The following is a 12,992-nucleotide window of genomic DNA, read 5'->3' on the forward strand; positions in this document are numbered from 1 at the left end:
GTTGTGCTTCTGTCAATATATATATATATATATATATATATATATATATATATATATATATTAGGGGTGGAATGGTTTTCAGTTAGATTCGGTATACATTGTTAATGTTTTTTTTTTCCTTTTTAACACTTTAGAAATACCATACACCAGCACAAAATATATAGTCTTATAATCTACCATTTAAAGTATTTAAAGGGATAGCTCACTTCAAAATAAAATTTTGGTATGTTTTAGCTTACCTCAAGGGCATCCAAGATGTAGGTGTCTTTGTTTCCGCAGTAGTTTCAATTTTGATATTTTTAGGTCAAACCGTTCTTGTCTGTCAGTCATATAATGCAGGTCTGTGGTCACTGTCTCAAAGAGCATGCACAGAGTCCAAATTAAACAATTCCCCATCGTCCAAATTAAACAATTCCCCATCGTAAGTACACATTGATGGCCTAAGACACGAAACGAGCGGTTTGTGTGAGAAAACGAACAGTATTTATATCGTTTTTACCTCTTATACACTTTCCGGCGCTTGTGCAGACTAAGCCAGAACACGCACACACGTCACACACCAGGATGCGCCCGCGCCCTCAGATCACTTGGACGTGGCTGTGTATAAGAGGTAAAAACGATATAAATACTGTTCGTTTTCTCACACAAACCGCTCGTTTCGTGTCTTAGGCCATCAATGTGTACTTACGATGGGGAATTGTTTAATTTGGACTCTGTGCATGCTCTTTGAGACAGTGACCACAGACCTGCATTATATGATTGACAGACAAGTTATTTTAGTGGATAAAGTTTTAAATATGGATATTTTTCTTACACGGATGCATCGCTTCACTTCAGAAGGCCTTTATTAACCCCCGCAGAGCCGTGTCGAGCACTTTTATCATGGATGGATGCGCTTTGATGGACCTCCAAAGACAGACACCCATTCACTCTCATTATCAAGCTTGGAAGAGCTAGGACATTTTTTTTATATATAAATCCAATTGTATTCGTCTGAAAGAAGAATGTCATATACACCTAGGATGACTTCAGGGTGAGTAAATCATGGGCTAATTTTCATTTTTGGGTGAACTATCCCTTTAATCCGAGTTTTGTCCTAACCAGCCGTGACGGCGACACCCGACGATCCGTTAAAGATGGCAGTGTGTGTGGCTGTACCTCAGCGTTGAGGATGGCAGTGTGTGTGGCTGTACCTCAGCGTTGAGGATGGCAGTGTGTGTGGCTGTACCTCAGCGTTGAGGATGGCAGTGTGTGTGGCTGTACCTCAGCGTTGAGGTTGGCAGTGTGTGTGGCTGTACCTCAGCGTTGAGTTTGGCAGTGTGTGTGGCTGTACCTCAGCGTTGAGGATGGCAGTGTGTGTGGCTGTACCTCAGCGTTGAGTTTGGCAGTGTGTGTGGCTGTACCTCAGCGTTGAGGTTGGCAGTGTGTGTGGCTGTACCTCAGCGTTGAGGTTGGCAGTGTGTGTGGCTGTACCTCAGCGTTGAGTTTGGCAGTGTGTGTGGCTGTACCTCAGCGTTGAGGTTGGCAGTGTGTGTGGCTGTACCTCAGCGTTGAGGATGGCAGTGTGTGTGGCTGTACCTCAGCGTTGAGTTTGGCAGTGTGTGTGGCTGTACCTCAGCGTTGAGGTTGGCAGTGTGTGTGGCTGTACCTCAGCGTTGAGGTTGGCAGTGTGTGTGGCTGTACCTCAGCGTTGAGGTTGGCAGTGTGTGTGGCTGTACCTCAGCGTTGAGGATGGCAGTGTGTGTGGCTGTACCTCAGCGTTGAGTTTGGCAGTGTGTGTGGCTGTACCTCAGCGTTGAGGTTGGCAGTGTGTGTGGCTGTACCTCAGCGTTGAGGTTGGCAGTGTGTGTGGCTGTACCTCAGCGTTGAGGATGGCAGTGTGTGTGGCTGTACCTCAGCGTTGAGTTTGGCAGTGTGTGTGGCTGTACCTCAGTGTTGAGGATGGCAGTGTGTGTGGCTGTACCTCAGTGTTGAGGTTGGCAGTGTGTGTGGCTGTACCTCAGCGTTGAGTTTGGCAGTGTGTGTGGCTGTACCTCAGCGTTGAGGTTAGCAGTGTGTGTGGCTGTACCTCAGCGTTGAGGTTGGCAGTGTGTGTGGCTGTACCTCAGTGTTGAGGTTGGCAGTGTGTGTGGCTGTACCTCAGCGTTGAGGTTGGCAGTGTGTGTGGCTGTACCTCAGCGTTGAGGTTAGCAGTGTGTGTGGCTGTACCTCAGCGTTGAGGTTGGCAGTGTGTGTGGCTGTACCTCAGCGTTGAGGTTGGCAGTGTGTGTGGCTGTACCTCAGCGTTGAGGTTAGCAGTGTGTGTGTCTGTACCTCAGCGTTGAGGTTGGCAGTGTGTGTGGCTGTACCTCAGCGTTGAGGATGGCAGTGTGTGTGGCTGTACCTCAGCGTTGAGGATGGCAGTGTGTGTGGCTGTACCTCAGCGTTGAGGTTGGCAGTGTGTGTGGCTGTACCTCAGCGTTGAGGTTAGCAGTGTGTGTGGCTGTACCTCAGCGTTGAGGTTGGCAGTGTGTGTGGCTGTACCTCAGCGTTGAGGTTGGCAGTGTGTGTGGCTGTACCTCAGCGTTGAGGATGGCAGTGTGTGTGGCTGTACCTCAGCGTTGAGGTTAGCAGTGTGTGTGGCTGTACCTCAGCGTTGAGGTTGGCAGTGTGTGTGGCTGTACCTCAGCGTTGAGTTTGGCAGTGTGTGTGGCTGTACCTCAGCGTTGAGGTTAGCAGTGTGTGTGGCTGTACCTCAGCGTTGAGGTTAGCAGTGTGTGTGGCTGTACCTCAGCGTTGAGGTTGGCAGTGTGTGTGGCTGTACCTCAGAGTTGAGGTTGGCAGTGTGTGTGTGGCTGTACCTCAGCGTTGAGGTTAGCAGTGTGTGTGGCTGTACCTCAGCGTTGAGTTTGGCAGTGTGTGTGTGGCTGTACCTCAGCGTTGAGGTTAGCAGTGTGTGTGGCTGTACCTCAGCGTTGAGTTTGGCAGTGTGTGTGGCTGTACCTCAGCGTTGAGGATGGCAGTGTGTGTGGCTGTACCTCAGCGTTGAGTTTGGCAGTGTGTGTGGCTGTACCTCAGCGTTGAGGTTGGCAGTGTGTGTGGCTGTACCTCAGCGTTGAGGTTAGCAGTGTGTGTGGCTGTACCTCAGCGTTGAGGTTGGCAGTGTGTGTGTGGCTGTACCTCAGCGTTGAGGTTAGCAGTGTGTGTGGCTGTACCTCAGCGTTGAGGTTAGCAGTGTGTGTGGCTGTACCTCAGCGTTGAGGTTGGCAGTGTGTGTGGCTGTACCTCAGCGTTGAGGATGGCAGTGTGTGTGGCTGTACCTCAGCGTTGAGGTTAGCAGTGTGTGTGGCTGTACCTCAGCGTTGAGGTTGGCAGTGTGTGTGGCTGTACCTCAGCGTTGAGGTTAGCAGTGTGTGTGGCTGTACCTCAGTGTTGAGGTTGGCAGTGTGTGTGGCTGTACCTCAGCGTTGAGGTTGGCAGTGTGTGTGTGGCTGTACCTCAGTGTTGAGGTTGGCAGTGTGTGTGGCTGTACCTCAGCGTTGAGGATAGCAGTGTGTGTGGCTGTACCTCAGCGTTGAGGATGGCAGTGTGTGTGGCTGTACCTCAGCGTTGAGGATGGCAGTGTGTGTGGCTGTACCTCAGCGTTGAGTTTGGCAGTGTGTGTGGCTGTACCTCAGCGTTGAGGATGGCAGTGTGTGTGGCTGTACCTCAGCGTTGAGGATGGCAGTGTGTGTGGCTGTACCTCAGTGTTGAGGTTAGCAGTGTGTGTGGCTGTACCTCAGCGTTGAGGTTAGCAGTGTGTGTGGCTGTACCTCAGCGTTGAGGTTAGCAGTGTGTGTGGCTGTACCTCAGCGTTGAGGTTGGCAGTGTGTGTGGCTGTACCTCAGTGTTGAGGATGGCAGTGTGTGTGGCTGTACCTCAGTGTTGAGGTTAGCAGTGTGTGTGGCTGTACCTCAGCGTTGAGGTTAGCAGTGTGTGTGGCTGTACCTCAGCGTTGAGGTTGGCAGTGTGTGTGGCTGTACCTCAGTGTTGAGGATGGCAGTGTGTGTGGCTGTACCTCAGCGTTGAGGTTGGCAGTGTGTGTGTGGCTGTATGTCAGTGTTGAGGTTGGCAGTGTGTGTGTGGCTGTATGTCAGTGTTGAGGTTGGCAGTGTGTGTGGCTGTACCTCAGCGTTGAGGTTGTCAGATAGGCTCTGCTGGAACTGGCTCTCAATGGGGTTCTGCTGGGTCAGTAGCGTCAGGTAATGGCTCAGCTTCTCATGTGTCGTGATGATGGTTCCCTCTCCGTACTTGTCAAACTGTGGCCGTCCCGCCCGACCGAAGATCTGCATCACGTCCAGGATGCCCAGATCCACCAGCGCTCCACGCTTGGCATCATAGATATTAGTGCCCTGATGACAGACAGGAATCAATTAAAGCTCAATCTCTAGATTCCAGAATTATGATTCAAGTGCCCCATTATGCTTATTTAAAGCATCCTCAAAGGATGTGAATTTTGTTTTGGAGTCTCCTTCAACAGGTTTACATGCGGTGTTTGGTGTTTTAAGCCCCCAACGGCGCCTTCCAGGCAGCGAGGGGATGGGTAGGTTTAAGGTTGAGGGTAGGGTTAGCTGCCTCTAAGGAGCCATTGGGGGCTTAAAACACCAATCGAGCTTTACATGCAGCCAAGGCCTAAAACACTTTATTTTCTCATAATATACAATATAGACATGTCTTTTCTCACAGTCTCGGAAACTGCTACTGCCTACTCTGCTCTGATTGGTCAGATGACCCAGTCTGTTGTGATTGGTCTACTCTGCTCTGATTGGTCAGATGGCCCAGTCTGTTGTGATTGGTCTACTCTGCTCTGATTGGTCAGATGACCCAGTCTGTTATGATTGGTCTACTCTGCTCTGATTGGTCAGATGACCCAGTCTGTTGTGATTGGTCTACTCTGCTCTGATTGGTCAGATGACCCAGTCTGTTGTGATTGGTCTACTCTGCTCTGATTGGTCAGATGGCTCAGTCTGTTGTGATTGGTTGACCGGTAACAGTGTGTGCCCAAAACCAAACCCCCATTAGCATTTATGAATTTCAGCTCTTTCTCAGCATTTGATACACAATGATATGAACAGCAATGATGGTGTCGGTTTTACTGTATACATTGCTTTGGAAGTGCATCAAAATGGATTCACAGTGCTGAAAACAGCGTCTTCTCGACATGTTGCCAAAGCTAACCAATTTCTTTCAGTCTCCGCTACAACTACAGTGTTTGAGGGCGGGGCGAAGTAGACTGTTCGTGGGCAGCCAATGAAGACCATTATGCAAATTTGATACAATCCTACATAGGTTCGTGCAAAAAGTAAGAGTGGAATTACTGACGACTCGTTTCAGGCAGTTCAGAATCGCTTCTTTCTTTTGATTGACAAAAACTCCATTTATCTGCACTTTGATCTTTGATTTTACATTTACAAACAGCTATAAACATACTACATGAAAGGTAATAGCTGAAAAGCATAATATGGGCACTTTAATAATTTCATCCACACATCCACAAGCCAGCAGCGATGTGTCCTGACCTTGATGATGACTGCGTGAGCGGGTAAGTTAACACCCCAGGCCAGCGTGGCGGTGCACACCAGAATCTTTATGTATCCTCTGGAAAACATGTTCTCCATGAGTGTTCGGTCCTGCCGTAACATCCCGGCGTGATGGATCCCGAATCCGTCGGGAAACATCTCCCTCATCTGCTTGTTTCTGGAGCGTTGCACCTGTGGCACACACAGCATCACACATCAGGAAACACACACTCGTCTGGAGTGAAGAGGTTACAGTGGGGATAAAGACGCACTGGGGTAAATAGTGCATTTGATTTAGTTACACTTTATTTCCAAAGGTTCACAACTATAAGCAACTTTGCAACTACATGTCAACTAGCAGTCATTAGAGTATTAGTAGACTGTTAGGGTGTAGCATAGACATGTAGAGTAGGATAATGTCTGTTGGGGAGCATCAAAATAAAGTGTGTGCAGATATTAAAGGGATAGTTCACCTAAAAATGAAAATGCTGTCAGTAATTACTCACCCTCATGTTGTTCCAACCCCGTAAGACCTTCGTTCATCTTCGAAACACAAATTAAGATATTTTTTATTAAATCTGAGAGCTGTCTCACTCTTCCATAGGCTTCTAAGGGACTGAAACTTGCTGGCTCAGAAAATGTATTAAAGACATCATTAATATAGTCCAAGTGACTCCAGTGGCTCAATCTTAAGTATATAAAGCGACGAGAATACTTGTTGTGCGCAAAAACAAACAAAAATAATGACTTTATTCCACTTTTCATTTCCTTCTCTCTGGGCCTCGAGTCTTTTCACGTAGTGTTTAAGCGTAGCGCGTCTGTGTTGCACGTCACCACGTAGGCTCACTATTGGCCGACGCTGGTCATGTGTGTGATGCGTGGTGACGTGCAACACAGACGCGCTGCGCAAAAACACTACGTAAACTAACTCGAGGCTCAGAAAGAAGGAAATGAATAGTAGAATAAAGTCGTTATTTTTGTTTGTTTTTGCGCACAACAAGTATTCTCGTCGCTTTATAAACTTAAGATTAAGCCACTGGAGTCACTTGGACTATATTAACGATGTCTTTAATACATTTTCTGAGCCAGCAAGTTTCAGTCCCTTAGAAGCCTATGGAAGAGTGAGACAGCTCTCAGATTTAATAAAAAATATCTTAATTTGTGTTCCGAAGATGAACGAAGGTCTTACGGGGTTGGAACAACATGAGGGTGAGTAATTACTGACAGAATTTTCATTTTTGGGTGAACTATCCCTTTAAGCAGGCAGTCTACTAATACTCTAATGAGTGTCAGTTGGCATGTAGTTGCAAAGTTACTTACAGTTAGTCGAACGTCTAAAGTGGACTATCAAAATAAAGTGTTACCTTTGATTTTATTCCCCTCTAAACCACTAGATGGCACAGAAACTGAACACAGCAGTTTCCTAAACATGGACATTTGGCTGATTCTCGACAAGATCCTGGGCAGCAATGGAAACTTGATTCTGCACTAATTTGACATAATATTTAATGATTTAAAATAATTTATACAGCAAACAAATGAAAATCGATACAATTACAGAATAGGTATTGTTAATGTTTTTCAGTTTTGTCAAAGGTAATTAAATAAACAGTTTTTGATTATTTGAAGAATATGTAAAATTATGGTATTTGTGGTCGGGGCGAAAGGCACAATAACTGATATAATCATAAAAAGCTGGCTGACTTTTCCATTTGTTGACATGACATGGTTAGATTCAGATGTTTAAAAATCATGTATTAAGTTGTGTCCACCTTAGAAATAATCACCATATTAATAATAAAACCACATTTAAAAAATATGATATAATCATATCATATAATAAAATATATTCATTGTAACACAGAGATCCCATATGATAAATTAACGGGGTTTGGGGCAGAAAAGCATGATTGAACAAAAATGCCCCCACAATTCAAGATGTGGGTCAGAAATTGCCCCTGCAGAATTAAAATAAATACAAAAGGAAATGTGAAAATGAATGAAAAGTGTAGATTGCACCATTATATTTAGATATCCTCACAGTGCATCAAATACTTATTTTAGCATGTCTTTTTTTGCAGCGCTAAGAGTTGCACCCAATCACACAAGTTTCTGTCGATTTATAAATGCAATGGCCAGTCAGAAGTGTCAACACTGAAAACGCTCACTGACTGAATTAATTTATTCAGTTTGTGTAACGATTTTGTTGTTATTGCTGCTAAGATAACAATGTCTCGATTTACATAAATTTGAAGTGCCTATTCCCCAGACAGTTTTTATGTATTAAATGTTTTTCTTTCCACAAGAATTGCACTTTTTGTTCTTTGTTGTTAAGTGTTAAGAGCTTCCCTAAAAACAAAAACATGCTTGCTGTTACAAGATGCAGAAAAAAACATGCACTGAAAAGTTATGTAGGTGGTTGACTATTTGTATGAATTAAAAGTGTGTCATGCACGGAAGACGCTCAGGACAGTTGAGGAGTTATATTTTTGATATTATGGGAAGTATGTGATTTCTATAGAAGCTTGTTTACACCACAGATTAAAAAATAAAAAAGGTAATTGCGACTTTTTCTCACAATTGCAAGTTTACATCTCAGAATTGCATGATATAAAGTCACAATTGTGTGTTATTAATTTAGAATTGCATGATATAAAGTCACAATCGTGTTTTATAAAGTCAGAATTACGTGATATTAGAATTAAACTCGCAATTCTGACTTTTTCTCGCAATTGCGCCTTTATATCATGTAATTCTGACTTCATAACACGCAATTCTGAGAAATAAAGTCGCAATTAGCTTTTAAAATGTTTTATTCTGTGGCGTGAACAAGCTTCCATAGACTTCAGATGCAGCCATAGGATCAATCAATAGCGTAATCGTGGGGCGGTTCTTCCAGTTTTCTCGACAGGAGACTTTGCATTTGGTGTAGAAATGATAAATGACTTTAAAACACACTCATGCGTGCAGAAAGAAGTGAATCCCTGCAGCAGTGCCGTCAGAGGAGTGTGATTGAGATGCGTGTTGTGTTGACAGCCGATAGAGGTCGTGACCTGCGCTGGCACCATCAGACGCTTGATCTCACCCTGCCTGAGTCTAAATGCAGGTCAACAGCAACAAGGCCTCAGTGCCGCTGAGAACAGCCCATTACACACACGTCTGTCCCTCTTCAACACACACAGAATACCAAACACACCAACATCTGTCTCACTGCAGTCTCCACAATCGAGAAAAACACTGTGCTGGTACCATGGTGCGGTGATGGAAGCAGATTATAGTACAATGGTGCTCTGGTATACGCTACTGATTGGTTAACATATTCATACAACACAATATTTACACAATACTCCAAAGGTAGTTCAAAGAACATCATAGTGCTAACTAGTGTTGTAGTCAAGACCACCTAAACCGAGACCAAGTCATGACCAAGACCAGTGCAAGTCCCCACACTGCAAGACACACTTATGATAAAATGTGGAATATGCATATGCGGGCATTTTAAAACTCAAAGATCCATAAAAATGCTAATCTCGATGAGGTATTAATCTAGACACAGTCCATTAGGCCTATGTCTTAAATTAATGTGAATAACAGGTGGTGGAACATGCATTAAGTCTTGCCTAGTAGGCAAATTATTTGATATATATTTTTCATTTACATGTTGGTACATATTGTGCAACGGGGAAGGAAACCCTGTATTTGTATATTATTTTGATTACAGTTTGTAAATATTTCACATGTGGTTTGACTTAGGCCTTATGTTTTTGGTTAATATCGCACAGTTTGGATTGTGGGGGGGGGGGGGGGGGATGTAAAAATAAATAAATAATCTTGCATCACAATAAGTGTATTTTGATTGTCAAAACATTTTAGTAATTAAACAATTTTATTAGGTTTAGTGACAACATGTTACAATGTTTACATGGTACAATTACTGGTAAGCTACGTTTTTTATTATTGCTTGACACAAATCAATTTCAATTCAATTAAATTCTTGTGATTTGATTCAATATTGATCATTTGGATAAATATTAGGTACACAAGATAGGCGTTAATTTTTCTCAAGAAAAAAAATAAATCTCACCTAATGCTGTAAACACACAGAGAGCCCTATCAGCTGGTAGTATTATCTAAGGTTAAAAATAACTCAAATTAAATATAATGCGTTTTTTATTATAATAACAACTTTATTTAATGATGTAAGTACAAATATAATAAATATGTAATATAGTAGCCTACACATATTTAGCAAAATACTCTCTATAGCTCTTTTTTTCTAGCCAACTAACGTGCGTTTATGGTCATTAAATGACTTTCCAGAGGTAAATGTTGACTTTCCAGAGGTAAAACCATTTTAGAGGGCTGAAATCAGTGACTGAAACAGTGGCGTTTTATTAACGCTTCTCAGATGGTGTGCTTTGTTAGTGTCTGCTTCACACAAACAACATGGCAAACATGTGCGCTGTGTGGATTGTAGGGCTGCGTTGAAAACATTGATTTCTCTATTTTAGTGGATCTTCATTTTGATGATCTAAGATCTTTTAGTCTTTTGTTTTAAGATAATCGCAATAAGCTTTGTGCTTTTATTTTCAAATTGTTATATTTCAATTTTATAACCCAACTCAAACAATAAATACCATTTTGGTGCTCTTTAATGTGGCGTGACAGATCGCTGTGTCCACCTCAGGTCGTTTGTTTTATTCATAAAGCACAGTTATGAACAGCAGACACAGGCAAACAAAGTGCTGAACAACACACAAAATGAAGAAACACAGGGCAAACCACACACTCATGACAGAAGCTCACAGTGAATTGAAAGCCAAGGGAAAAAAAGAGATGATTTTTAAGAGATGATTAAAAAGAGTTCAGGACTGTGCCGATCTGATATACGCCGGAAGGATCTAGGGCCGGCAATAGCAAAGGCTTTATCTCCTCTATGCTTTAATTGCGATCAGGGGGCAGAGAGAAGTCTCTTATCACCAGACCTCAGATTTCGTGTGGGATTGAGATGAATGAACATCAGAAGGTTTATTGAAAGATACAGTACAACTTACTGAAATATACCATGCCTCGTGTAATCGCTCAATCAGTGTTTTAACCTCGGAAAGACGTCAACAAAACCTCGCGTAACGTTACGTTTTCCTCAGAATGGCCTTCAGGAACCAATGGCCAATCAGGGTTCAGAATTCTGGAGTGGCACCTGGGGCGGCCAATTAGATTCTAGAGGCTGTTAATGAGTGTTATTATCTGCGTGTTTGGTGATCAATATGCTGATTGAATATAAAGTCCTTAATAATGACGTTCACTGCCCTTCCTTATCAAGATCCTTCCATTTATCACATAATGACAGGTGTGAAAATACCATCCTGTCGTATGGAGATAAATATCACTGATCATCACACTGCTTTAATGAATTGCCCCTTCATAAGAAGCCATTTCTGTTCTTCTCTAGGTCAATTTGGTTGTCCAGTCCGCTGGTCTCTGTGGATCTCTGGATTCGATCAGCGCTATAATGAGAGAACCGCTCTCTGTTTTAATGTGGCGTGGCAGCAGCGTTCAGGAGGAGCATCATCTTTCAAGCCTTTTTCTAAATTCAAATGCAGGTCCCTATTAGACGTCTAAAGTGCTAAATTATACATTCTGATGTGAGATTTTAAGAAGCGATTATGTCATTTTGTATCATTGTCATTTCATGCCATTTATAATTTCAAAACATCACCAGCGAACAATTTATGCCCTTTACCAGCACGAGGCCATTCAAATGTATAAACTGTACATTGTCTGAACAGGTGCTCGTCCGTGCAAAACTCACACTGCTCGGGTGTTTGAAAGGCATCAGAATCAGACGGTGAGATGAGTGTTCATTTGGAGATCTGGTTGCTAGGGTGTTCAGGATGGTTGCTATGGCATTGATTGTGGTTGCTAAGTATGGCTGGGTTGACTATTTACTACAATAAATATAGTGTTTAATCGCTCTTCAGTTTGATGCACCAATATTGATTCTTAAATCCAAAGAATCAATCTTTTAGTCGATGCTGTTTTCAGATGATGCATGTGCAAAACTTCACTAAACATTATTTTACAGCACATCCAATAATCCCAACGCTTTTAAATTCTGTCAATTGTATCATGAAATACAAACAATAAATGTTGTTTTGGCGCTCTTCAGTGTGGCGTGACAGATCGCACGTGAACCGATCATCTCTTCCTCTTTACTACTAGTTATAGCACCACATAAACATGAATGGACATAAAAAGATATAATACAACTTATTGAAATATATCATGTCTCATGTAGTTTGTGTTTCAGAAATGAAAATACGTTAATAATACAACAGTGTCAAGTAACTAGAAGAGATAACTTTAGAGAAGAGCATTTTTGATAAATATAAAGACTATAATATATTTAATTTGATAAATATACATATAAAATATTACTTAACCTGTTAGTGATGTTTCATTTATTGTATGTTTGAATAAATCTGCCATGAAAATGGCTTTTATTACAGCCACTGCTTGTTTATATGTCATCAACCAATTGAACTACAAAAAATGATATCAGTAAAAAGTTGATTAAAAACCACTAATGTCTAATTTAAACATTTGTATAATGTTTGAGTGTTGATTATTATATATATATATTAATTTGAACTAATTTCAAGCTTAAATATTATAGAACTGACAGGGTTTACTGTAGAGTTTACAGCATTAGTTGAGAGATGTCCTTAAGATAAACTGACATGCACTGTACCTGATATATAATCAAAATAATCGATATCGAATCGAATAAAATCGAAATCACAACAGAATCCAATCAAGAGCTTGTGAATCAGAATCAAATTGATTTGTGACATCTATGTCAATACCTAGCCCTATTGCTAAGGTTAGCAGAGCGCTTATTTGGAGATTGCCAAGAATCAATGGCTTTTCAGATGGCAAAAGCTTCAAGATCTGGAGAGATTTAAGATTGACCCAAATATTGTTTTTATCTTGTCGGACACATAAGGAATTTCAGAGCGTTGAAAGTTAACTGGGTAACCATGTGTTCACATCATACCACCAAATGTATGTGCCAAAACAACTGATGTAAAATACAAAATAATGTTCCTACGCAAGTCTGTGTTTAAATCACAGATGTTGATTGACATCATAAAAGTTACATTTTAGATTTTACAGTATTCGTTCACCGAAAAATTAAACTCTGTCATAATTTAGCCTCATGTTGTACCAAACTCATGACCTCAAATGTCAAACCTCACTGGTTGTAGCATGTCATGTGTCCAAATGGCATGACGTTTGTGTCATCATATTTGATGTAGTCTTTGTTGGTGTTGTAGTACTCAAGATCGGTCTTGGTCTCGTCTTGGTCTCGACTGCATTTGTTCTCAGTCTCGTCTTGGTCTCAGACTTACAGGACTCTGGATTTTATCTCAAGACCACAACTGAGAGGATATC

General features: G+C 42.1%; 1 protein-coding gene across 1 annotated transcript in view; it reads right to left on the minus strand.

Annotated features, from left to right (window-relative positions):
• ascc3 (activating signal cointegrator 1 complex subunit 3) overlaps positions 1-12,992 on the minus strand; it is a 256,025-nt gene that overhangs the window by 81,423 nt on the left and 161,610 nt on the right. The window contains exons 15-16 of the mRNA XM_079894249.1: positions 5,538-5,729; positions 4,146-4,370 (exon numbers count right to left, since the gene is read on the minus strand). Of these exons, the coding sequence (XP_079750375.1) occupies positions 4,146-4,370; positions 5,538-5,729 (417 nt within the window). The remainder of the gene's footprint in view (positions 1-4,145; positions 4,371-5,537; positions 5,730-12,992) is intronic.

Source organism: Squalius cephalus (genome assembly GCF_949319135.1).
Source record: "Squalius cephalus genome assembly, chromosome: 15".
NCBI lineage: Eukaryota > Metazoa > Chordata > Actinopteri > Cypriniformes > Leuciscidae > Squalius > Squalius cephalus.